Source organism: Chrysochloris asiatica, unplaced genomic scaffold (assembly GCF_000296735.1).
Source record: "Chrysochloris asiatica unplaced genomic scaffold, ChrAsi1.0 scaffold00140, whole genome shotgun sequence".
Classification (NCBI taxonomy): Eukaryota; Metazoa; Chordata; class Mammalia; order Afrosoricida; family Chrysochloridae; genus Chrysochloris; species Chrysochloris asiatica.
The window spans coordinates 2,843,121-2,869,847 of record NW_006408658.1 but is presented as its reverse complement, the minus strand read 5'-3'; the positions used below and the strand labels follow the sequence as shown (position 1 = coordinate 2,869,847).

At 45.6% G+C, this 26,727-nt stretch overlaps 2 protein-coding genes and 1 pseudogene across 3 annotated transcripts; 2 read left to right on the top strand and 1 right to left on the bottom strand.

The window, feature by feature from the left end:
- The first annotated feature begins 699 nt into the window (after positions 1-699).
- Positions 700-9,299, top strand: LOC102841388 (chromosome unknown open reading frame, human C11orf42). The gene is made up of 3 exons (XM_006870199.1): positions 700-820; positions 8,040-8,838; positions 9,082-9,299. Exons 1-3 carry the CDS (start codon positions 749-751, stop codon positions 9,210-9,212), a joined length of 1,002 nt encoding a protein of 333 aa, XP_006870261.1. The 5' UTR covers positions 700-748; the 3' UTR covers positions 9,213-9,299.
- Positions 2,135-2,914, top strand: LOC102841005 (annotated as a pseudogene).
- Positions 9,300-9,671: 372 nt separating the features above from the next.
- On the bottom strand, positions 9,672-24,815 carry FAM160A2 (family with sequence similarity 160, member A2). 2 transcript variants are annotated; one of them, XM_006870198.1, is made up of 11 exons: positions 24,654-24,815; positions 23,900-24,538; positions 23,213-23,371; positions 22,951-23,037; positions 22,564-22,731; positions 18,086-18,165; positions 17,708-17,871; positions 16,513-17,292; positions 13,553-13,731; positions 13,237-13,399; positions 9,672-10,033 (listed from the first exon to the last, which is right to left on the bottom strand). In XM_006870198.1, the coding sequence occupies exons 1-11, from the start codon at positions 24,789-24,791 to the stop codon at positions 9,672-9,674; spliced, it is 2,919 nt and encodes a 972-aa protein (XP_006870260.1). In that variant the 5' UTR covers positions 24,792-24,815. The 2 variants fall into 2 exon arrangements, with proteins under 2 accessions (XP_006870260.1, XP_006870259.1); XM_006870197.1 differs by having other exon boundaries at positions 17,666-17,871; positions 24,654-24,791.
- Positions 24,816-26,727: the final 1,912 nt, after the last annotated feature.

The following is a 26,727-nucleotide window of genomic DNA, read 5'->3' as shown; positions in this document are numbered from 1 at the left end:
TCTAGTTACTAAGGCAACACTATCCCAATTAGATTCTTAGCCTCCAAATTGTCACTGCTTTGCATGACAACCCCCTACACACCACCTGGCTTTCACTGTAATTATAACTCACCCATTAATAATGGGTTTCAACCCAAGCTACACATTAGAGTTTCCTGGGGAGCTTTTATAAATCCTGATGCCCAGGCATACCCAGATCAATTAAGTCAGAAACTCTGGGGGTGGGACCCAGGCATCAATGATTTTTAAAGCTCCCAAGCAATTCTAAAGTGCAGCCAAGGTTGAGAACCACTGCTAGGTTTTCTATATAAGTCCTGAGTTATAATTCTTCGGGAGTCCTTCAAAACCCTAATCCAACATCATAAAGGAATCTGCAGCTGACAAGATAGAAAATCTCTTCGGGGCAACTGTTGAAAGGAGGTGAGGCCTGATCTATTCTTGAAGAATTCAGAGCAAAAATTACACACACATATATGCAAAGGAATTCTACCACCTACCTGCATTCCCTCCCTTTAAGCAATGGAATGGATAGGTAAGTCAAGAGGATGGACTCAAGCTGTGGGGGCAGTGAGGTTAGGAAAGTGACTGGCTTCTCCCTACCCAAGGCCTCAGTGCCTAGAAAGACCTCTATGACCTCACACTGTTGTAGGTTAGAGTCCAAGGCCTGGGGCCTCAGCTCCCTAGGTAGCTTGGGGTTCCTGCAGCAGCCACCGCCCTGCCCAACCCCTCCCAAACCCCAAACTACACCATGTTGGTTGGTACCCCCCACCTGCTGACACTGGATGAAGCTGATGCTACATGGACCCTTATAAAAGATAAGGTGTGTAAATAAGGGGGCTATGAGACCAAAGAAGAGAGGGGCTAAATCTAGAGTAGGGCTTATATCATTAGCAAGGCTTCTTGAAGAGAGTCACATCCTAACTAGCCAAGTAGGAATTATTCACAGAGAGAAGGGAAGACACATAAAAGGTGCTTTTTAAATAAATACCTGATCACTAAGCAGAGGGAGGGTGAGTGAACAATGTACTATTTAAAGGTAGAGCATGTATAAAAGCCAAGAGAGGAAAAAGGAAACAGTGACCTTGTGAACTGCGAGTAATCTGCTAGAGTAGAGTTCAAAGGTGAAAATGTGGCTGAAAAGATATAGGGGCTAATCGTAAAAGTCCCTTTAAATGTCTTAAAGAGCCTGGCCTTCATCCTCAACCTCTTCAGATATTCACTCTGCCTTAACTTTCAAAGAATAAGAAATCTGGTGTGGTGCTGTAGGATAAGCACTGCTAAATGAAAGGTTAGTAGTTCAAACCTACCAGTCATTCCTTGGAAAACCTGTACTGAGTTGTTATGAATCAGAACCTACTCAATAGCACTTAACAACCATAAAGTCAAATATGTACATTTCATGGAGAAGGGAGCTCTCAAGAGTATCTGGGTTGTAAAAGTCCAACATATCCCATCAAATCACTTTGTCAGTTGCAGGCTCCAAATTTCTTAGGTTGGAGAATTTAGGGACCAGGTTCTGGCTATGTGATTTAAAGTTGTGAATCTAAAGCCCACAAAGCTTAGCACAACCATCTTAAAGCAATGCTTACCAAATTGAAAACAACCTTAATGGCATGTAGCTTCCATTCCAAATGGGTTAGCTGCAAAGGCCAGTTTCCCCAGGGAAGCAGAAACAGGAAAGCCAAGATTGTCCCAAATATTAAAATAACTGGTTTCAACACTGACGGTTGGTTCTGGATTAGATCAACCAGAATTGGGAAGAAAGTAAGTAGGATTTTAACTATTAAAATCTATACCATATAGGACCTTAGTTGGAATCCTGAACCCCATCCAGAACCTTCTGAGGTGGCACAGTCCCACTAGAAAGGACAAGCAGACCCACCTGAAACAGCTAGAGTGACAGATGATAGATACATCTTCAAAGAAAGATCATCAGGAAACAAAAACAAAATGGCAGTATGATTGGCTACTACAAGAATAAGCAAATTGGGAGGCCCATGTTGCAGCCGAACATCTTACTCAGGGTACACCAGGCGTTGGAAAAAACACACTAGGCAAAGAACTTGCATCAAGATCAAGACTGAAATACATTAAAGAGGGAGATTTAGCTAAAGAAGTCTGATCACTGGATATCATGGAGTCTGGCAAGATGACTTCTCCCAAGAGCATGCCAAAAGACGCACAGATGATGGCACAAATCCTGAAGGGGACTACGGAATATGAGCCAAGAGTTATAAATCAGATGTTGCAGTTTGCCTTCTGATATATGACTACAATTCTAGACAATGCAAAAATTTATTCAAGCCATGCTAAGAAAGCAACTGTTGATGCAGATGATGTGCTATTGGCAATCCAATGTCGTGCTGACCAGTCTTTTACCGCTCCTCATCCAAGAGATTTTTTGTTAGATATTGCAAGGCAAAGAAATCAAACCCCTTTGCCATTGATCAAGCCATATTCTGGTCCTAGGTTGCCAGCTGATAAGTATTGTTTAACTGCTCCAAACTAGACTTAAACCCTTGAAAAAAAAGACATCTGCCTCTGTAGGAAGAGTAACAGTTCCACGGTTAAGTGTTGGCTCAGTTACTAGCAGACCTAGTACTCACACACTAAGCACACCAACTCCACAAACCATGTCTGTTTCAACTAAAGTAGGGACCCCAGTGTCCCTTACAGGGTAAAGGTTTACGTACAGATGCCCACTTCTCAGTCGCCTGCTGTAAAAGCATCAATTCCAGCAACATCAACAGTTCAGAATGTTCTGATTAATCCATCATTAATTGGGTCCAAAAATATTCTTATTGCCACTAATGTGGTATCACCACAAAATACTGTTAGTGAACCATCAAATGCATTGAAAAGAAAACGAGAAGATGATGCTGATGCTGATGCTGATGATTGTGATAATTTGTAATCTAGCCTTGATGCATGTAACTTGTATTCTTGGTTTTGTAACCCATTGTACTTAAACGTGCATGCTGAATCTTTTCAAGTTGTGTCTCAGAAAACTTAATTAGCATTTAATGAGTAAATAGAATACTTTTCATTTGAGATGTCATTGTTTGTTTTTTAGTAAGTTATGGTTTTTCATCATCCTTAAAGTGTAAAAATTAAAGCTTTCATTCATCAATTTGGAAAAAAAAAAAAAGAATAAGCAAATTGTTCATCAGGAAGCCATCAAGACAAGCAATCAAGTCTCTTCAGGACAAACCCCCCTTTAAGACTGAAACTCAAAGGGAACACATGAGCAGGCATGCAAGCTTGCTGGCGACCACATTGGTCTACTGGTGAGTGGAAGAGGGGGAAAGGCAGCAATGAAGAAATGGGCTGAGTTTAACCATGTTCCATAGAATCCCATTGTCCTGGAGATGAGAGAGAGAAGAGAAAGGGCTGATTGGTTCAAAGTGTGGTGAGACCTAGGGACATCTGAGCCCATGGACAAGGACATAGTCACAGAGGGCTAGAGCTGAGAGTGAAGCATCCAGCTGATATGAAGGGAAACGCACAAGAACACCCAAACTTGCAGATAATACCCATTTGACCTAGCCTCAATGGCTTGATAATCAGAACTCACCTAGAAGATAAAAAAAGAAAACAATTTTTGATAAAGGAAACGAGGGTAACGTGCTACAATTTGATGAACTTGACCTATAGTCATGGAGGAGAAGCTCAAAATACCAACTGAGAGGGAAGGAGTCTTCACATCAAGTATCAATGCTATTCCCTCTGTATACAGGGTAGATAGGGATGGGCAACTCAGACATTGGCTACCTAAAATGAGGGGGCAATAAAGGCACAAACTGACTGGCTTACAAGGTTTCAAGAGGGAGTTTAGTTTAAGTGTCGGGGGGGGAAGATAGAGTCCCCACTGAATAGTTTTCATCTTGTCTAGATGGGTGTGGTAAAAAGAGATGGGGATAAGATTCTTATAATCCATTAGTGAGTAATTGTTATCATGACTAATTGAGACTGTTACAATAGGAAAGGTAGAAGTTTTGTAACAAAAACGGGAGTAGTTAAACTTGCAGTACAGAAACAAAGGACCCTAGAACCACCAAGGGAGAAGTGCACAAGTGGAATGCAGGACCTTATCCAGAGAAACAGTGACACCAGAGATGGGGACATGGAGAGAGGAAGCAGCTGAGGACTCTAGATTCATGGAAAAAGAGGGACTGAGAGCTGGTGGCCAGGAGGCAGACTGGCAGAATGTGCCCTTTGGTGGTGTCAAATTATTATATATGCCTGAGTGTTTAAGAAAAAAAAAAAAGCGCTAAAATGAATAAAGAGACATACTATTAACTGATGGTACATGGAGGGGATTATAATCACTGTGATGAAACAAAGTATATGATTTGTTGAATGTAAAATTGATGATCTGCCCTGTAAACTTTGACTCAATTCACAATAAAAGCTTTTTTTAAAAAATCTACATCATCTTTAAGCTTCAGAAAAACTCCCTAGCTTATTTAAATGGCAATTTTCAGGAAGTCATGGAAAAGAAATACAGGATAAATCACTAGTGGAATGTGGCATATCCTAGAGATAGGCCATCTTCAAGGGATCTGGTTTCCTCTCTAGAACTGATGTGAGTTTACTAGAGATATTTAGATAAACAGAATGTGCCATAAATGCTCCCCTTCAAACCAAACAAGGTGCATCCAGAAAGACAGTCTTCCAACATCATCTTCTTGGGCCATCCTCTTCGTTAAGTGCTGTCAAGTTGGTTCCAACTCGTAGCGACCCTGTACAGGATTTCCATGGGGTGGCTGGGGGGTTTGAACCATCAGCCTTGTGGTTAACAGTCCAGTGCTTAATCTATGGCACCACACCAGAATCCCTTGGGCCACCCTTCTTGTTAAGTGTGATCAAGTTGGTTCCAATTCATATTGACCCTGCATAGAGTTTCTGAGGAGTGGCTGGTGGATTTGAACTTCTGACCTTGCAGTTATCAGTCCAGTGCTTATCCTACAGCACCACACAGAAACCTAGATTTTCAAGGGTTAGTGTAAGTTTCATAGAACTGAGCCCCGAAGTAATTTCAGTGGTAGCAGGTAGTGGTCTCAGTGGTCTCAAGTATACAGCTATCCTAGCAAAGAACTAAGCTCCTCACTTACCCTAATTTAGAATAATCACTAGACCATCAAAGGTAAGAAGACCTAATCAATGTCAACATACTAGAAAAGAGCCTCCAGCTAAGGTGGGGTTCTTTCACCAGAAATTTGGATCACAAGCACCAGGTATATTATGCTAACTCATAGTGACTCTGCATAGGGTTTCCAAGGCTGTAAATTTTTATGGGAGCAGAAAGCCTCATCTTTCTTCTGCGGAATGGCTGGTAGTTTCGAACTGCTAACCTTGAGGTTAACAGCCCGATTTATAACCATCCTACCAAAGGCTAGGCATGAGAGGCGCAGCAAAGGTAAATTTCTGGTTATGCTTGGTGACTATGCTTCCGTTTTCATGGGACAGACAGAGCATTCCATCCAAAAATGCCCAACCCAATAGTGCTCTGCTTTCACCCCTGGAAATCCAGCTGGGAGATTCAATGCTCTATTCTTAGACACACAAAAGAAATGTGTTCCTGGTTTCCCGAAGCAAAGCAATGGGAGAGAGACTCTTTCACTGTTGTTAAGAGCTGTCCAGTCCATTTTGACTAAGCGAAACCCTGTATAGAGTTTCTAAGGAATGGCTAATGGGTTTCAATCGCCAACCTTGTTGTTAGCAGTTCAGTGTTTATGCTACCGTGCCACACTAGAACTCCAGATTCTTTCATACAGATCAAGAAATATCTATTTTCTTGGCCAGGTGACAAAAGACTGGTCTTCAAGCCACTTCAGCTTAGTCACATTTTAGACACAGCTTCTTAAGCTAGGGGGTACTTCAAAGTATCTTTGCTGTTGTTAAGTGCCGTCAAGTCGTTCCGACTCATAGTGACCCTCTATAAGGTTTTCAAGGAGAGGTTGGTGAGCTTCAACTGCCAACCCTGCCGTTCAAACTGACCTTGCAGTTGAGTGCATAGCCTACAGTGCTACACCAGTGCTTTAAGTAACAGAAAAAAAAAAAAAAAAAAAAAAAAACAGCCCTAAGGAATCAGTGAAGTGGGCAATGCAATGAGTAAGTGCACAAGCATAGGCTTTGGGGGCTGGGGGTGGGCAGTACAGCACTTTAGGCATTGGGTTCAAATCAGAAAAACGGTCCAAAGAGAGAATTTTATGTGTCACTGTAGGATAAGCACTGGACTAACCTCAAGGTTGGCAGTTCAAACCCTTGGAAACCCTATACAGGGTCGCTATGAGTCAGAACCAACTCAAAGACATTTAACAACAATATGAGTCAGAACCGACTTGACAGCACTTAAGAGGTACAGGTACAGCAGAACAGAGGAGTCCTGGTGTGGCACCGTAAACTAAGAACTGGACTACTAACCTTAAGGTTGGTGGTTTAAACCCACCACCCGTTCCTTGGAAACCCTATAGAGGGTCGCTGAGTCGGAACCAACACAACAGCAGCAGAAGAGAAAGCCAAGAATCTCAGCCAACAATATCTGGATGGGTCAAAACCATAAAACCTAGGTACAATTACTAGAGGGTCTTACAGGGCTTCCCAGGTGGTAGCAAAGCAAACTTTCCAGAGTTGGGTTTTCAAACCCCAAAAGGCCAAGACAAAAAGGACAAAATCAAGGAAAATTACAATACCTAAAAGCATTTTAGAACTAGTACTACAAAGGTGAGGTCTCAAATCCCCTTTGGAGGAACAAATTATTCATAATCCCCAGTTAGGACAGGTATATGGAAGGGGGTTATAAATACGAGGGGCTCTGAAGTTTGTGGAAAAATACAACAGATAATCAAATTTTCCCACAAACATTTTGAGGTTCCCTCATACAACGTATAGACATTCCACACCTAGGTACTTCTGGGTGCCGCTTATTGGTTAATGAGATCACCCACCTAAAATCACCTAGGATTGAGCCTTGAGGATCTCTTTCCACACACTCCTTCAGCGATCAAGTTCTAAATAGCATCCTAAATATCTCTAATGTTGTTGTTGTTGTGAAGTGACATCGAGTCAGTTCCAATCCATAGGGACCCTGTATAGGGTTTTCGAGGAGCAGCTAGTGAGCTTGAACCACTGACCTTGCAATTCAAACGACTTTGCAGTCTGGCACATTAACCCACAGCGCCACACCAGGACTCCAACATATTCACCCATTATTTCAGATGAAGTCCTCATCATCTCTTACATAGAGTTTTGAATCTGTAACTGACCTCTCTACCTCTCCTTATCTCATGTCTTCTTATTCAACATTTTCTTAAACACCTAACACTGCCCTCCTCACCAGAGTCAGTATATGAAAGGAGTTCTGGTGTGCAACTGTAGGATAAGCACTTGAGAACAAGGTCAGACTGAACCACAAGGTTGGTGGTTCAAACCCACCAGTGGCTCCTCAGAAACCCTATACAAGGTCACTGAGTTGGAATTGACTCGGCGGCACTTAACAAGCACCTGCACAAGACCTTTCATAATCTAGTTCCTATCTGCCTCACCCTCTTCACACCCTACACTTCAGTAATGTTATTATGTGTTCCTGAATGTGCCCCTCTTGGTTTGTATGTCTATACTCAGGTGTTTTCACATGTCTCCTTCATCTGGATTGACCACTCTCCTATGTGAATAATTCCTTCAAAACTCCAAGATTACCACTTAGCAACTATCTTTTGGTCCCCTTTCCATAGAGAACAAAGACTATTAATCATTTCTTTTAATTAATTTTTGTCTCCCTAACTAGACAAGTTATATTAGGACAAAAACAAAGCCACCCTGTTATTTATTCCCTGTATCTAGGGGCACTTGGCACATTGATATTCAAAGTTTTACTGCAGAAGAGAACTGGGAGATAGCCAGGAAGCACAATCATCTGAGCATATTGGGGAGATAGAGTTAACAGTGAACAACAGAAAGGTCTGTCTAGAGTAAGTTACTACTAATTCACTCCAAACCTTTCCTCAGTCCCTGACCTATAAACTGGCCATCTGCAGGTCATCGAGGAGCGCTTTGGGCCCAGCGTAGTGGCAGTGCCTTTCCTGTCAGATGCAGCCTGCTATGATCTATTGGGGGTGCTAGTGAAACAGTCTCGCCCAGCCCATACCCGCCTGGCTTTGCCAGGTCGCCAGAGTCGGCGAGCGCTGCAACCAGTGGGGCCACTGCCAAGCCTTCTGGAGCAGGTGGAGTCTGAAGGTGCTTTTGCCCACTGTACTAGAGAATACTCACCAAACGGCAGAGCAGAAATAACCTATGAAGAGATGAGACTGTTGGATGGACAGCCCTGCCGGATCCGCCTTCATTTGGGTGGACTTCGCAAGAAGGTGGCCTTCCTGCTGCTACCACCAGGGCAGGTAAGCCTACAACAGACTCTGCCTTGGCTCCGAAGCACTCACAGCATCTATGTCATCTACCAGGTCTTCTCCTGCTCCTGGCTGCAGCTGGGGTTACTGCCCACAGCCCGTGAGCCCCAGCTGCTCCGGTTACAGCGGTCACTGCCTATTGCCTTCTCCTGCCTCAAGTTTTCCCTGCAGCCTAAGGGTGTACTGGGACCACAGAAGCCCCTGAGCAAGGACCCTTTACCCCATGGGGCTAACTGGATCAGACCCAACCTTAGCACCATTCCACCTCTGGCCTCCACATCAGTCCCTGCTGATATCCCCGAAGCTGCTGCTGTACCCCCACCTGTACCAGCACCCCCCACACCACCTCCCCAGGAAGGGCCAGAGGGCAGACCCAGCAGATTATCCTACAAGGGACGCAACCCGTTCCGGAGGGGGCAGCTGATACTGTCAGGTACTGCTAGGGAAAATGGAAATGAGGGATGGGGCAAGGTAGAGAAGGAGAAGACACGAGGACTATGGTCCAGAAAGTTGTGGGCACCCATCGTTATGCACTGGACCCTGGTGAGGGGAGGGGAAGGAAGGGAGTCAGTGGGGAGTAAGGAGTGGGGACAACAGAGAGGACCAGAGGGAGGGAATAGGGGGGCAAAAGACCAGGGCATGAGTCAAGCTGTGGCTCTATCCCCAACCCTGGCAGAAAACTGGCTCTTCAGCCCCCGCAGCCCCCCACCAGGAGTCCAGGGTGGGGACCCTGGGGACCCCGACCGGCACTCCATGTCCCTGCCCCTGCTGCAGGGTCTGTCCTCGGAGTTCGACAGCGACGACTAAGGCTGAGGCGAGAGATGCAGGGGGCAAGACCCCCAAAATCTGGCATAGTGCTACTGGTCCCCAATAAACATCAGCTGCTGTTACCCCCAAATTATCTGGGCCCATGCTGCTTCTTCCTTTTGGGGTTGACAGGAGGGTAGAGTCCCCACTTTTCTCCATAGGTTCATGCCCCCTCCTCTTCACATAAGACATAAGAGGAACCTTGAAACCTGACATCAGTGTCCTCATCAGACAGAAAATACCCCTGACCATTTCCCCATCCAGGTACCTACACTCTTCCTGAGGCTCTGACCCCATACAAAAGGGTGAGAAATAAGAACAAGCACAGAATCGAGTTTTCCTTTTATACATATTGCAATAAGTTCTCCATAAAACAATTCTTCTGAAATAAATTAAAAAGTCCTCTTGACACTGCCCCAACTCAGGTCACCCATGACCCTGATTGTCCATGGAAGACAGTTAAGGATTGAGGGACTCAAAGCCTGAGACAGGAAGTCCACACCCTTCCTCTGAAGTATCCAACAAGAAAGGCGAGGTGACAGCATGGGCCTGGGAGATGGCAGCCAGCTCCTTGAGAAACTCAGGAAAAATGACTGCACAGTAGACAGCATTCTTGACACGTAGAGCCTCACCTTGTCGCTCAGGGATCACACCCCGGGGAAATAAAATTGGAGTTGAAGTCCCAGGGGAGCCCCCACCAAGGCCAAGTCCTGCTCCATCTCGGCCTGGCTGAAGGACCATCTGTGCTGCCTGGCGGGCCCTGGTTGGACTATGTGCGTGCCGCAGGAGCAACTCCCCCAAGGATGGTCTCCGGCTCTTTACTAGGAATAAACAGGTATCACAGAGGTGCTGGGGTCAGGGGATCTCCCCTGGCCATGGAAAGGAGATTCCCCAACCTCCAGGTTCATAGACTTCTTGACTAGGATTCTAACAGAATGGAATAAAGGGCCAAATGGGCCAGAAATGAATTTCAGACACCATTTCCTGTCCCATCCCTCAAGATGGATCTGAAGACTAGAGTGAGAAGGGGCTGTAGCACTCTAACACCAGCCTGTCCAGCCTTCCTACCTCTATCCAGCTCCCCATCCAGCTAACCAACCCCTACACTGCTGTCTTTTCAACCAGTAAACACTTCAGTCACTTCCTTCCCAACCACTTTCTTCTCCATTCCCCAACAACGTGAAGGATGCTTTTATAACTCCTCACTTTCCAATCAGTATTCTACTATAGAAGAATATATTTTTCTCAGTCCATAACAGGCCCTTAATTCAAGCTTTCTATGACCCTCCAGAACTACTCACCCACTTCCATCTTCACCTTGTCTAGCTATCACTTGTCTAGTTTCCCTTTGGCCCGTATCTTCTGCTTCTTCAATACTCACAGGAACTATACATGTAATCATGGTTCAGTGACTTTTTTGTTTCTTTCACACTCCATTGTCCCTCTAAGTTTTGCTTTCCTATACTACCATTTCATCTTCTAGCAGACCCTCTCCTACAGTCACCAAGTCAACCACTCACTAATCATGGCCAGAAAATAAGTCATCTTGGACTGAAATGAGCCACTTAATACACTGGCTATACTTCTAATGTTTTGCCTAGATTCCTGACTTCAGATCCATGCCCATTACCTATGGCCTAGACTCTAGATCACTCTATGGCCTCCATTGCTTACCCTTAATACTGGCCAGAGAGATGCTATGCAAAATTTATAAAACATGGCATTCAGAGCCCTTTAAAAGCAGGCTCCATTCACCCTTTCCAACGTGTTCTCAAAATTCTCCACCCCACCCACTTCTTGCACAAACACCTGTCTGCTCTCCCTGAAACCCTCCTACGACTTTTCATGCTTCTGTAGCTACCTTTGCAGAAATAGTGCTATCCCTGTTTTCAAAAAATTCTTTTTCCTAGCCTAGTTTTACTATCCTCACTTGTTTGGAAAACCTCCACTAACTTCTGATCTTACCTTATCATATTGTACTTCAATAATTTCTTCTATCTCTTGCACTAATCAATGGGCTTAGTGGTGGCTGGTGGCTGTGTGCTGTGGAGTTGGTTCTGACTCATAGCGACCCTGTACAGGGTTTTCGAGGCTGTAAATCTTTACGGGAGCAGAACGCCTCATCTTTCTCCTGCGGAACAGCTGGTAATTTCGAACTGCTGACCTTAATGCTCGCAGCCTGATTCATAACCACTTGCCTGGGACCTTCACAGTGACCAAAGTACTAAGACTGTGAGAACAAAGATATTCAAAGTACTAAACCAGGAAGAGATCATGTTAAAAAATGTCCATGGAATCCTCACAGCTGTGTGGTACTCTTCCCAACCTGTACACTTTTCTCCACAAGCCACCATCTCACCTCTGTTTTCTTGCTCTCAGCTTATTATTTTACCTCCAGTTTTGATTACCAAATAAAGGATGACATCAATTCTCTAAACTTCTGCACACTTCACAACTCTGTTCAGTTTCTCTTTACTCTTCACTTGCCAGGAAAAAAACAAAACAAAACCCACAAGCCCTTTTCCTATCCAAATCCTTACTAGTGCCCTGTTGCCGTTGTTGGTAAGTGCCACTGAGTCAGTTCCAACTCATAGCAACCCTGTATAGGGTTTCCAAGGAGCAGTTTGTGAGTTTGAACCACTGACCTTATGATCTAGTTCTTATCCTACGTCACGATACCAGGACTTCACTGGTGCCCTAGATCCACCTGTGGCACAGTGGGTTAAGCACTGGGCTGCTAACTGAAAGACCAGCAGTTTGAACCCACCAGCTGTTCTGCGGGAGAAAGATGTGGCAATCTGCTTCCCTTAGCATCAGAAACTCTACAAAGCAGTTCTATTCTGTCCTACAAGGACACTATGACTCAGAATCAACTTAATGGCAGTGGGTAGGTTGGAACCTTGCTCCCCCAGTTATCACATACCCTAATTTGTGATAATTATAAATCCTACAGATTATAAATCCTCTGAAGGCAGAGACCATGGCTTGTATCTCACTGAATCCTCTCTACCAAGTGCCTAGCATATAGAATACGTACTCAGATACCTGGTGAATAAACTTCATGGCCATATAAGGAGTTTCAAAAAGGTCATAGAAAAATGGAATTAAAACATAATGGAATTTTCCCACAAACTTTTTAAAGTCCCTTCATATTTGGTTCTTCTTCCTTCAGCCACTCAACAAATTTTGCCAATACTTACTTTCTTCCCATTTCTACCTTATGAAATTCTTCCTTTCAACTTCCACCACTCTAATTCAAGTCTTATAGGGCACATCTGCATTACTGTAGGTGCCACCTGACTACTCCTCTTGCCTCCATCGTCTTCTAACTGAATTCAGCCAGCACATAATTAACATACTCATCTTGCTGCTCCAGGATACAAAAATCTCCCATAGTTTCTTATTGCCTAAGACAGCACAACTTCTATGCAGCTTAGGTTCTACTCTGAGAACCTTATGCTCTGGTCAACTCTTTCCAGGATTACCAACAGCTATTCCATCACTTTCCAAAATGACTCCAATTACTAAGTAGTCCATCCAGGCTGTTCCCTAACAAAAGATTACAACCTCCCACTCTGTTGCCTATCTAAATCCTACTCATCTCTAAAGGTCCATGCCAAACAGCATGCCCTTTACCTGTCCCCAACGCCAAGAACAATTTTTGATGGTACTACTAATTTAGCTTAGTGGGCAGAGCTATGCTATATTCTCTAACCAGGACCTTGAGAACAAATATCCAGATGAAAGTTTCTATTACTCCCCAGTTCCTGGCACAAGGCTTCACCCTTATTAAGTGTTCAATTAACTTGGGCTAATAAGTTGCTCTGGGGGACCTAGTGTGGTGCTGTGGGCTAATGCACTGTACTGTATAGTTGTACTGAACTGCAAAGTTGGTGGTTCAAGCTCATCAGCTGCTCCTCAGAAACCCTACACAGGGTCACCATGGGCCAGAATCAACTTGACAGCATTTAACAGCAATTAGCAACCTAGGGAGTAGGGAGCGGGATGGTGGGGTAAGCCTCACCTAGGGCATCGGAGCGGCGAGGGACAGATCCTGCTGCAGGGCCCTCGGCCCAGTCCAATTTGCCACGGGCAATGAGGTACTTCTTGGCTTTGGAAAGCAGCGTTGGGAAGTCCTCCTGGGAGGCTGCAAAGCTCTCAATCTTATTCTTCACAGAGCCCAGCACCTAAGAAGAACAACTTATGACACTTCTGGATGGCGCCAGATTGACAGTTCTTTCTAGCCCACTGGGCAATCCCAGCCCCCCTAGGGCTACTCCAGCTGTGGGCCTGGCCCACCATGGAGCCTGGACGCACCCATGCATGCATGCATCGCACACCTGCAGCAGGGACTTGACACTGGGCTGGAAGACCATGTTGGTGTTGAGCAGGAAAGAGCGGAGCAAGGGCTGGGGGTGACAGGCCAGCTGGGCCACCAGCCCCGTCAGCAGGAAGTTGACATAGACGGAGTTCTGCAGCATGTTCTCGAGTTTGGCAAAGAGCACAGCCATGAAGGGGCCTGGGGGATGGGCACAATGATACAGGGCCTGAACACAGTGCATACGCACACATTCCTCCCATAAAAACAGAGAGCCCACTAGATGAAATGTATTTTTATGTGACCCTCTCAATATGTGTAGATATCCCATGAACATCAATCCTGCTGGCAAGATAAGACGGCAGGCACCACATGCATCTACAAGAGTCCAGATACCAATTTTACACACATAGACGCCGAAGAGCCCTCCCCCTAGGCTCTTAAGTCAGACCTGGTTTCAAAGTTTGGCTTTAACCTTCAGTAGTTATATTATTTGATAAGCCAAAACTCTCTAAGCTTCAGTTTTCAACTTGGTAAAACAAGAAAATATACCTACCTCATAAAGTTACTAAGGATCGATGAGCTAGTCATTAACATAAAGCATATAGCCCAGGATTTAATTTTTTTTTAAGTGTTCAATACAGGTTATATAATAGTTCTCAGTTAAAAAAAAAAAAAAAAAGTTTCACCTAAGAAGAACAGAAGAAAGAGCAGACAAAGAAAGTGATTAGACCCAAAAAGAAAAATCAGTTTACATACAAGACATGGGATAACACTAGACCCAGGTCAGAACAAGAGCAAGTATAGCTGAGACAAAGAAAGTGACAATGTGGACCAACTTAAAGCTAGGGGAGAAATATTTAGGGAACCAGAGAAGAAATCAGCTCTGTCCATCAGAAGCTGGGAGCCAAGAAAGTGGTATATAATCTGTAGAAAAAGGACAGTTTAGTCAGGAGCAAATAAAACTGATTCCAGACAAACTCTCTGACGGAGGAAAGACAGCAGAAAGGATGAGCAGAATCTACTGAAAGCACTGACCTCTAAGTGCACCAGATCACCAGCACTAAGACTCTAGGACCATTACAGTCCTTCTCATCAGGAACTGGTAAGGGAAACGGAGTGTATCTAAGAACTGCATTAGGAACTGAGACAGAACAAGGAAGGTCAAAAAGAGATGAGAGTATTGAAAAAGATCCCAGAACATCTCTCACTCCATATGCACATAACGTCTTAGGTCAAAAACAACTCTAACAAGTTCCTAAGATACCCCATAACTTTACTCTTCTAGTCCTTTCTTCTTCTGGAACTTTCTTGCTAGAGGCAATTGTTAAGTGCCATCAAGTTGGTTCTGCATAGCTTTTCCAAGGAGCGGATGGGTTTGACCTGATGATCTAGGGATTAGCAATGCAACGCTTATCCTACAGCGCCAGCGCCACAACTGGTATAGTAGGGTAATTGCTAGAGGCAATCAGTAAAGCTCAAAGAAGTCTAAAACCCTTGCCATTAAGTCAACTCTGGCTCACAGCCACCCTCCAAAACAGAGCAGAACTGCCCGGAAGGGTTTCCAAGGTTATAACCTTTAAAGAAGCAGACTGCCATCTTTTTTTCCCATGAAGCAGTTGGTCACCCTTTTGGTTAGCAGCCAAGCATTTAATCAGTCACTAGGGTTCCTGACAAATAAGTTTACCAGGAGGAAAAAGCATACAAGCTTCAATGAATGCTTCTAGACTCTGGTAAAATTTAAACACCACTTTGTGGTACTGAGCAGGAAGAAACAGGCAGGGGGTACAAAATTGCAGAGGTCTATTTTCTAGAATCTGTGAGAAACAGTTTGCATGACTCCAGGGCACAATCCTTGATGCTGTGCAAGCAGGATAGCTGGCATATCCCAGGCCGTCAGAACATGTACCAATCAAGGTATGACAACCCGACTACACACAACTGAAAGCTGGGTGGTTACCTCCATCATCTTGTATCTGCCATGCATCCAGAGATGAGAACCCTAGTGAAAAACGACCACTTGCTGAGTTCGCAGTGACATATACATCAATGTCATAGAAGGGTTGCTAACTCAAGGTACATCTAATCTAAAGTCTACAGTCCTAGCACACCTTCCAGAGGGAGAGGGAGTTTTTGTTTTGGCTTTTTAGTTCTGTATTGTTTGGTTTGTTGCTGGTATAGGGTGGGAAGTAAAGATAGCAGGATAAGGGCTGAATTGACTAGGTAGAGCTCACTCTCAAGCAAAACCAAGAAAGAGTCCAGCCACTCAGGTCCAGTCTAGTTCCATGTGCATCCTAAGCAACTTAAGGGGGGGACCACACAGCCACACTGTTACTTGCCCTGAAAGAGGCATTTAAATCCTATCTGTTTCAATCCTTGCTACTAATCATAAATCTCTACGAAAGTCTCGCTGAGCAGTCATAGCAACCAATGATGTCTAAGACTAAGGTTGGGAAGAGAGGAGCAGGAGAAACCTGAAATGGGATCTTTCTCTGAAGAAGCAGGGAGGAAGGAGCCCAGGGAAGAACAGGAGGAAGAACTCCAGAAGTGGGTCCTAGGGTCACAGGAGAGCTGACACCAGAGCAAACTCTCAGGCAGATATACTGGTGGGAACTGGTGTCTCACACAGGAGAGCACATATGTCTTCCATATGTCTCATACTGCTGTGATTCACTAAGAGACACCAAACACAAGAATCTCCTGATCACAAAATCCCAGGAAATGGCCAGACTGGAGGAAGAGGAGGAGCATGCACACAGGATGGACATACAATGCTCAGACATAAGTCAGTACTCAAATCAGCACAAGCATGGCAGAAAAAAGATAACATGATACACGTCTGGAAGGGACCCAAGCAGAATGGACAAGGGGCTAGGCAACAACACAGAAATGACATGGGCCAAGAAGTCTTAGGATCAGCACAAACATGTTGAGAACATGCAGAGATTACACAAAGATGATGACCTAGGTTAAGGAGCTTACCAGTAAAGGGCTGGCTTGGCAGCTGGTTGAGAGTCCGCAAAGGGCTGCTGAGGAAGGGGCCAGGGGGTTCAGGGGGACAGCTGAAGCTCTCGTAGGCCTCCTCCTCCTCAAGAGGTAGTGGAGGCTCTAGGGGGAGCTCTGAGACAGTCCCTCCATTGCTCAATGCCACCTCCAGCTCCCGGAGCTCCTGACCAAAGCCCTCTAGTCCTGCCATACCCTCGGAGGTGCCCTCGAGCAGCTCCCCAGCTCCCTCCTCTGGCACCCGACGAACCTTCTTGGCCCCCTCTGGCCATGGTCCTGGTACTCCATTGAGTTGGGGAGGAGGCTGGTGGCTAGGGCCCTCCTCGGCACTCCCACCCAGTCCCCCACTCCCCAAATCTCCCTCTTCCCCTTCCCCCACATTGTCCCTGTCTTCCTCAGGCAGTAGGCTGCGTTTCTTAGTCCGGGAGCCAACAGGACTGGGCTCCGGAGGGGGTCTCTCGCCATCATAGGGGGCAGACCAGGTGCGGCAGGCTCGGACACAGCGGTCTACACCACGACGTGCCTCACGCAGATACTCCAGGTAATTGTCTTCCAGCTCACCAGGCTCCTCTGTCGGGCTGGGCCGTCGGCCAGGACTGGAGGCTGGGGATGCAGCAAGCCCTGGGGAGCGAGGGGCCGGGCCTGGGGACTCAGAGCCACCCAGGCTCTGCTGTCTCAAGAAGAGGGCCAGACGAGATGGTGTAGAGGGCCGGGGCACTGTTACCACAGAAGAGGAATCAACATTTGGGCTTCCAGGACCTGCAAAGTGAACAACAAAACCTAAGAGGGATCAAAGAGACAAAGGTCCAGGAAGGATAGGGCATTTAAGGAGACAGAGAATGGGAACAGATAGCGACAGCTGACTCTCTCTCTACCTTGCAGATTAATTTTTCCTCACCTCCTGTCACAACTACCAAAGAAACAATGGAAAAAGGAAGCGTACAGAACTGGAATGAAGACCAGAACAGCTCTGCTCAGAAGTTTGCCCCCACATTTCTTTGGAGGGGTTAAGGATTCTCTTCACAAGATCCCTCATCAACCTCCCCAAAGACAGATAGCCTCTCACAACCACCTCCTTCCCCTCACCCTAACCCCACCATCTTGCTAGGGTTCCCCAGAACCTAGGCCATACCCAAAGTGTCCTCCCTTCTCCCTGCTTCTCTGCAAGGCCCACCTCGTGCCCACGAGGCATGCTCTGGACGAGGTGGGCTAGGGGCATGGTGCCGGCAACAGCGTGGAATTAGGGAGAGAAACTTGTCAGCTGCTCGTCCGTATAGGTCCATATCACGTACAGCTGGCTTCTGGCTCAACATCACATGGTTACACGGGACAAGATATCTGCAGAAGACAGCAGAAAGAGGACCCAGGGTGCATCAGGAAGGAAGGCAGGGCCTGGAAGGACACCAGGTCAATGGACCTATATGGCTAGGCCAGGCTCGAGGAGGAAACACATGAGCAGCCCCAATACAGCCCACAGCCCCAGCAATGAACAAGGCCCTGAGGGCCCTGAGGGTTCAGGGTCAGCCAGCCCCAGTCCTGCCCCCACAGGTACCTGAGAACCAGCTGCAGCAGGACATCCTCACAGCTGAGGTTCAGTAGGGTCCTGAAGAGACTCAGAGAGACCATGCAGAGCTGGGGGGTGGGGGAGGAGGGAGGGAGTCACCGTAAGAACTCTCTACACTCTAAGCTTGTTCACTAAATGGGAAGCCCCCAGTCCCAGCCTCACCCGACCACTTCTAGAGGAATAAATGTGCACAGAGCACAGCACATAACAGTCACTGAAACATTAACGAGATGAATAGCCACATGATCCTCGTGTTCAAGACTACACTATTCATTCACATACATACAGGAAGGAACCATGAGTCAGACTCTGTATTTCAACAGACCATACACAACTGTCAGCAGACACTCTGGCAACACTTACATGGAATGTTGTTGCTGTTAAGTGTGTGGAGTCGGTTCCGACTCATAGCAACCCTGTATAGGGTTTCCGAGGAGCAGTTGGTGGGTTTGAACTGCCACCTTGCGGTTCAAATCGACCTTACAGTCTAGTGCTTATCCAATAACACCTATAAAAAGATACTCTACAAAGAAGACCAACAAGAGACACCAGCACATGGTAACTAAGTGAAGGCTTGTCAGCAGGGATTGTAAGTGCATACTAACTGAATGCTTATCAACTTGAAACCAGAGGGGAACTGGAAGAATCACAGCTGGGGGGTGGGTGTGGCTGGGAACAAGGAGCCTGAGTAATGTCTCCATTGTTAGTAGCGCTCAGAAGGTAGGATAAAAAAAAAAAATCAAAGATAGTTGACAGGACAAGGAAGAAGTAGGTGGGTCTGTTGTTGCTGTTAAGTGCCATCAAGTTGGTTCCAACTCATAGCGAGCCTGTAGGGTTTCTAAGGAGTAGTTAGTAGATCTGAACCATGGACCTTGTAGTTAGCAGTCCAGTGCTTATCCTAAAGGACCCCTAGCAGGGAAACCTTTTGTTTTAGGAAAGAAAAAGGGTTATTCATCTTTGCCTAAGCAAAGAAAACCACCACAAATAAGATTTCCCTAGTTCCTCTGAATACCCATACTGCTTTCTTCATACTTTCTTGTGAGGAGTGTGTCAGACACCTTCAGCTCCCTGAAGACAACTACACCTACTCCTCACTTAACGACTATCTTATTATCCTAAATTTTCCCTTTAAGACAATAATAAAATCTACTTAAGACACTTTAAAGCCATGTAAGAACCCATGCGTTCTGAGGGAAAAAGAGCTTTCCTCCTGAGATCCAAGTTCTTGTCCTCTCCCATCTCACTCCTCTCTCTAGTCTTGGATGTTAATAAAGCTAAGAGAGAAGTTTTAACAAAAGGATGTCAACACAGGGGCCTGAGATCATTAGCCTGCAGACATGCTCCTCAGACTTGCCAAATCCCTGCTAGGCACCCAGGCTGCTAGGAACAAAGACTAGTGGCAGAGTTTCAGGCCATGATTCTGTGAGCAGATGGCAGAGGAGCTCATTCTGCCACAGAATCCCAAGACTCTGGAGTACTACTGGTATAGACTAGGTGCTCATCATTTGCTAAATGGAAGAATTAAAAGGTCAACCACATAGTGAGAAAGAGATGAGATACAAGTTTGCAGTTTCCCCAACATGGATGTTCAGAAGTTTTATCCAAAATGACCACTTTAACAGCAATGCAAATAGTCCAGACTCACAGACAATGTGGTAGACAGAATAACATCCCTAAAGATGGCCACATCCTACTCTCTAGATCCTGTGACTCTGTTACAAAGCAACAGGGACTGCACAGATATGATTAAGGTTATGAAGTTTGAGATCGGGGGATCACTGGAGTGGGCTCAATCATTTCACGTAAATATTTAGTATCAAAGCCTTTCTCAAAAGAGAGATTAAGCAGGAGAGGGACTCAGCCTACTGTGTCAGCTTTCACGAGAGAAGAAGGGGCCGTAAGTTAAGGAAACTTGCTGGTTTTAAAAGTTAGGAATGACCCTTAGCTGATAGACAGAAAGAAACAGAGATTCCAGTCTTAAACCACAAGAACTGAATTCTGCCAACCCAAATGAATGGATCATCTCCCAGAACCTCCAGCAAGGAATGCAACCCTGGCAACGCTTGACTTTAGCTAGTAAGACTCATGCTAAACTTACGGCTGACAGAACACAGATTATAAATCTGTATTGTTGTTAGCCACAAAGGTTGGAGTCATTTCTTGGGCAGCAATAAGAAACTAGTATAGATAGGCACATAGACCAGCTTGTTAGCATGATTCACTTCAAAAACAAAGGATAAGCTACGTAAGCAACAGTAAAAGTCACACCAGCAGAATTCAGCTTGAAAGAGCTAGATAGCAGAAAGCAAAGCAATGCATGTTTAACATGGGCATCCTGAAACCAGAAGTGATCTGGCCCCTCCAAGAACCAGGAAGAAGTATCCAAAAAAACGCAGAAGACTCCTGAGGCTAGGGAGCAAACAGGAGAATAACAGAACTATGTGCTGAGGGACAAGGGTAATAGAGAATCACAGAAAAGCTGTTACGATAAGAAAAAAATAAAAGGAAAGCAGAGCTCAGCAGAGGAGTGGGGGAAAAATCAACCTCAAGAAGAAAAGCAACTATCTCTAAATACAAACAGGACATTTTCCTTGAAGTCAAACAGACATAAACCCATGACCTAACTTCAATAAAACAAGAAATAAGACTCTTCTGACATCTTTGTAAGATATTACCCTATACTAAGTAATATAAACTATTGGTTTACACTAATAATTGTTAACCCAAAGCATGTACCATAATTCTTTTTGGAACATTTTAAAAGCACGTGTGTCCTGGGCCTACTCCTAGAGATTATAATACATTAAATCCAAGAAGAGCTTAGGATCTAGTACTGCTGCAGTGAGTTTGTTATTGCTGTAGTTAATCATCAAAGCTCCAAAGATGATTCTGAAGTGTACAGCTGGTTTAGAAATACTAATCTAATCAGAGTTAGACTGCAATAACTCACATGCAGAAAACTCACTTATAAGAAATAGAGCTACTCAAGACCCTCACTTACCTGGGACCCCACTCTCAGGTGCCTGACTGACCTAGAAGGTTTCCAGAACCCTAGTGATATCTCTCGTTTTAAACACAAAAACTCGGGGGCCTTCAACTATTTAAAATAAAAGAAGAAAACAATAGTCATAGTCCCAAAGTCAAAAGAGATATCAGAGTCTAAGATAAAAGTCATGGTCTATTCTAAAGGAGTCCTGGTATGGCAGGCACTGTGGGCTAATGCACTGGACTGCAAAGTTGGTCTAAACTGCAGGGCCAGCAGTTAGCACCTCAGAAACCCTACACAGGGTTGTTACGGGTTGGAACTGACTTGATGGCAGTTCACAATGGCAACAACAATTCTTCTAGAAAGTCTCCAGACTTTTATTAATTGGAAACTCTTCAATCCTATTTTAGATACATTTCTACTGGTTAAAACACAAACTTGTAAGCATGGTCTACAAGACCATACATGATCTGGATATTTTCCATCTAATTTCTTCTCATCCCACTTTCCCCATGTCCCTCACACCTCCAGCCACACTAGTCTTTTACTGTTGCTGTTGCTGCTAAGTGCAGTCAAGTCAAATCTGACTCATAGCAACCATATAAGGGGTTTCTGAGAAGTAGCTGGTGAATCTGAACTGCCAACATTGTGATTCGCAGTCCAGTGCTGATCCTACAGTGCCACACCAGGACACCAGTCTTTTACTAACTTACATAAATTACACTCTTCCATGTGATGTCCTTTACGTGTTGTTCCCTCTGCCTACACAGATCCTCCACTTGTCCAATAGCTAATTCCTTCATGACCTCAATGTTACTTCCTCCGAAAGGTCTTTCTTGACCACATACTCTGTATTTCCTAAGCACCCTTTTATTTGATTAATGAGTTTGCTTATCTTCCTCCACTGAAGAGTAAGTTCTCTGAAATCAGAAACCACACCTACCTCACTCATTATATCCCTAACATCAGCAAAACAGTAGAGGCCATTCAAGACAAAAGTTCAGAAGGACTATAGGTAAATAGGTGGGTGGATAAGTGTCCCAAGTCGTAAACCTCAAATGCAGTAAATTCAAGGGAGAGGAAAGGTAAGTATGGCAGTAGCCACTGAATTATCTATCAAAACAAACACAAAACTTAAAGATGGGAGTCTCGAGTCACTCAAAGCAGGCCACAAAGCCATAAATAGCTGAAGAGAACCTCAGGCCAAAGCTAAATTACAAGCAAAGCACAATGGAGAAATCTATCATGATGAACAACCAAAGTTATCCAGAGAAGGTTACTGTGTTCTAGATCCATACATTACAAAAGCAGCTAAGTGAATTAAAATCTGTACCCAAGGGGTTAAAAGTTTCATGCCAGTAATTTTTAAGTCACTGAAGACAGAGGCGAAAGAAAAAGGCCAAAAATGCCCGTCCAGAACAAAGGTCAGAGAGAGAAGATGGCTCACCCAGGTAAGCCAGGACAGAGGTAGGGGTCATACCCGGGAGTTGCAGCCAATACGGGCAACGAGAGTGTCAAGGATGGTGTGGGTGTCGTGCCGGTGTAACAGCAGGAACCGCAAAAAGGTCCGGAGCAAGGCAGGCTCTGAGATGCTCCGCAGGAAAAGTTCCAGATAAGCAGTACTGGCAATCATCTCCTCCACAGAGGTCTGCGGGAAGGAAAGGGAAAGTCGGCCAAGTTAGGGCTTCCCTGCACATACACTGAGCAGAGGGGTCATCTCCCCTGAATCAGTCTAAGGAAGAACCAAGAGCAGAGCGGAAAAAAATGAGGAAGCCCCAACCCAGCCCACTGCCTCCCACAATGGTAGCACTGAGGTTACCAGCCCTCAGCCTAGCACCTCATCTAACTTGCCACTCATGATCCTCACCTTGTGCAGGGCAGGGCCCATGACAGGCACCAGGAACCCGTTATGGATATAATCAACTAGCTGCTTCTGCACCAACGGGTGAGCCACCTGTAGGGGTGCAAGAGAGAGGGAGGAGGACTGTGCAAAGGACTAAAATGGTACATACAGGGAGGTGTCCTATGGCCAATCCTACACAATAGCACAACACCAGGGAATATACCCTCGCTCTTCCCATCTCTCCAGGATGACCCAGGGCCAGATGTCCTCGGCACCCCAGTCCTACCTGAATGACTGCATTGCAGAACTCTAGGGAGCTCATGAAGAGAGCAAGAGCTGGCACTCCCAGCCAGTCCTCTCGTCGCAGGCAGTGCCAGTCATCCCCAGGAACCTCAATCTTTCGGGGCAGTGAGGAGTATAGCGCACTCAGTCCTGTGGCCAGCACCTAGGGGCCGTCACCAAGGACAGGTTACCAAAGGCTCAAACAATATTTTTTTTATAAGGGAACAAGGTAGCTCTTAATCTAGAGTTCAGATACCAGTAGGGAGAAGAGAGATGAGGGGGCTCCATAAAATTCGTGGAAAATTCCCATTATCTTTTAATTCTATTTTTCCACTAACTTTTTGAAATCCCCTTGTATTATCAGAAAAGGTAAGTGGGCAGGGGGAGGGAGGGAATGGAATTAAAGATAATAGAAAATTTCCACAAACTTTAGAAGCCCCCCAGATTTAGCTACCCAATCTGCCAGAACATCACTGGAATCATTGGTCCACAAAGAGCTTTAGTACCTGGCTCCATTCACCTAAGCACATGTTTCACCCCCACTTCAACTCCCTTAAACCCAGAAAGCTACTTGCTGGAGGGGATCCCTGGCATGTAGGCCTCCCACATCTCGGAATAGGAAGGTACTGTTCAGTGTCAACACACCATACTCTACCCACCCACCCCCATCCCAGCATCAGGGGATGCTGACCGGGCAGAAGTAAGAGTGATCTGCGATGTAGCTGCCCACAGTAGGACTCCCAGCTGACAGAGCCATGAGCAGGAGTAGGGCATCACGGGCCTGCTGGCCCAGAGTGCCCTCTCGATGGACGAAGGGGACAAGGCGAGAAAAGAGAAGAAGGCGGGGGGCAGTTCCAGGCTCAGGAGGTGGCTGCAGGAAGAACTCAAGCAATGAAGGCTCCCGGGCCACACACACACAGAGTTGACTGAGAAGTAGCACCAGGCCTTCATCCAGTGCTGGGCTACTGGGCACAGGGTGGCCGCAGGCATCCAGCAGGATCAGGAGAGCCTCTCGAACTGGACCATGCCGCAACAGTGGCTGGCGAGCTTCGCTTACTAGCATCTCAAATAGTTTCAGTTGCTCAGCCCGCCGTTCCTCAACCCCATCTCCAAACTCATCCCATTGCAGCTGCCATGCCAATACACGGGCCAGCAGATCCTCACGCAGCGCAAACTCCAGCAAGGGCCCAGGAGCAGGAGGGGTCGAGGGGACTGCACGATCTTCCACCAACAGTGTCATCATCTGATAAGTATGGTTGCGCACAGCACTGAGATCATCTGCACCCCCAGGAGCTGCCCAAGGGCCTCGCCGCTCCAGGATTCTCACCACCTGGGGAAACAGGGCAGAAGATGGAAGGAATCAAAGACAATAAGGTGACCAAATGAACTGGTGAGGGCATACAGGCAGGCAGGCAGCCAGTGGACCAGGCCCTCTAGTCTCCTACCTGGGACCAGTGATTCTTAAAGACCATGAGGCAGGTCTCAGGGTCAGCCATAACAGGGGTCTGCAGACTGGGCCCTTGAGGTACACGGTGCCCAGGGCCCCGGGAGGCGAGCCTGCTCAGCCAATTCATCCTCTCCATGAGGCAGGCTGGGCAGAGCCAGCAACCAGAGGGTCACACTCTGGAGGCTTTCTCCACTTAGGTCTCCGGTCTGCTTCATCCGGTCTGTAAGAGCCAGGAGCTGGCCATGAAGCCAAAGAATACACCAGGCCAGAGTGGAGATACCAGAGGTCACTGCCCAATCCAGAATACAAATCTAATTCAAAGAAAGAAAATGGAAAGGATAAACAGAAGTTAGCCTTTCTCTACTCCCCAGCAGGAAGACTCAGAACCACTACTACACTAAAAATGTGGGTATACATATACATACACATAAACACACAGCCCACTTGCCTAGTTAGTCAGCACCCCAAACTTAGTATTTCTAAAACAGAACTCATGATTTCTAACACCAAACCTTCTCCATTTCAAAAAATAAAAATAAAAAATGACACTAACATTCACCTTACCTGCTCAAAGCAAAATCCTGAGCATCATCCTCATTTCCTCACCCACAATACCCAGGTCATAAGCAAACCCTATTATCTCCAACCTCAAAACATAGCTCACTATTGCAATGGCCGCCAATATGGTTTTCATGTTTCCATTTTTGCCCCCATGTAAGAGTCTAGTCTCTACACAGCAACCATGACATTTTAAAAACCAAAATTGTAGTATTTCTCCCCTGTTGAATACCTTCTAGTGATTTCCTATTATACTAGTAATAGTCCATATTTCTTACCTTGGCTCATAGGACTCTACATAACCTCATCTTTGGCTATGTTCTCCTACCATGCTCCTTGTCACTCATACTTGAGTCATATTACTCTTCTTCAATATCCTGTTTCCCTCCTCCCTCTGCCTAGAATGCTCTTCTCCTGATTTTGACACTGTTCACATCAGTCAATTCTGTTCAAATGTCATCTCCTCAGAGACTTTACTTAACAATGTGTCAAAGAACACCTTTCCACCTTTACTCTCTACCTCCAGCCTCCTAAATCTACTTTCTCAGCAGCTTCCACTATCAGAAAGTATTTCTTTCTTTGTCTCTCTTTCACACTAGGATATAAGTATGCTGTTTGAGGTCAGGATTCTTGTCTTATTAACTGTTGTATCTCCAGTGCCTGAAGCAGTGCCTGTTGTAGTTGTGAAGTGCTGTCAAGGTGATTTCAACCCATAGTGACCCTGTATAAGGTTTACAAGCAGCGGCTGGTAAGGACTTTGCAGTCTGGTGCATTAACGCACAGCACCCTACCAGGACTCCAAAGCAGTGCCTAGGAGCTCAATAAGTATGGGCTGGATGTGTAAATGCTTAAATGAACCTAATAAATTAACAAATAAACAAACAGGAAACCAAGTTTTGACCTGACTCCAGCTCTCTAGGACTTTTGAAAAAGAATTTCTTTCAGCCTATCACTATTCTCTCTAAGAATCCATCCAATAACCTCTGGGAAATGGGCACGTTGTTGGTGTTGTTAAGTGCCGTCAAGTCAGTTCCGACCCATAGTGATGCTGTATAGGGTTTCCGAGGAGCAGCTGGTGAGCTTGAACCATTGACCTTGCGGTTCAAATGACTTTGCAGTCCAGAGCATTAACCCACAGGGACATACCAGGATTCTGGGAGGTGGGCATATAGACCCTTAAATGGCTGAATATTTTTTAAAGGTAGAAATCCATAACCACCCAGAGGAGAAAAGCTATTTTCATTTTAGCAAAGAACACAGACACACTCTCATACACACATACAGCCTCCCAACCCTGTCAGGCAAACCCAACACTCATTCCCAAGACATAAGACATCATCACAAAAAAGTACTCAAGAAGTCTGGTGGTTGTTGTTGTTGTTAGTGCCATCAAGTCGATTCCGACCCATAGCGACCCTGCGTAGGGTTTCCAAGAAGCAGCTGCTGAGCTTGAACCACTGACCTTGCAGTTCAAATGACTTTGCAGTCTGATGCATTAGCCCACAGCGCCACAC

What these genes read in the sequence shown, in the direction of transcription:
- LOC102841388 (XM_006870199.1), top strand. Translation starts at nt 749, where the DNA reads ATGTTGGTTGGTACCCCCCACCTGCTGACACTGGATGAAGCTGATGCT. An exon ending in GGACCCTTATAAAAGATAAG is followed by an intron (nt 821 to 8,039) that starts GTGTGTAAATAA and finishes GGCCATCTGCAG; the next exon opens with GTCATCGAGGAGCGCTTTGG. An exon ending in GGGGCAGCTGATACTGTCAG is followed by an intron (nt 8,839 to 9,081) that starts GTACTGCTAGGG and finishes CAACCCTGGCAG; the next exon opens with AAAACTGGCTCTTCAGCCCC.
- FAM160A2 (XM_006870197.1), bottom strand. Translation starts at nt 24,791, where the DNA reads ATGGAGAGGATGAATTGGCTGAGCAGGCTCGCCTCCCGGGGCCCTGGG. An exon ending in CTGCTGCAGCTGGTTCTCAG is followed by an intron (nt 17,872 to 18,085) that starts GTACCTGTGGGG and finishes TGTCTTCTGCAG; the next exon opens with ATATCTTGTCCCGTGTAACC. An exon ending in GCCAAGCCAGCCCTTTACTG is followed by an intron (nt 13,732 to 16,512) that starts GTAAGCTCCTTA and finishes CCCATCCCCCAG; the next exon opens with GCCCCTTCATGGCTGTGCTC.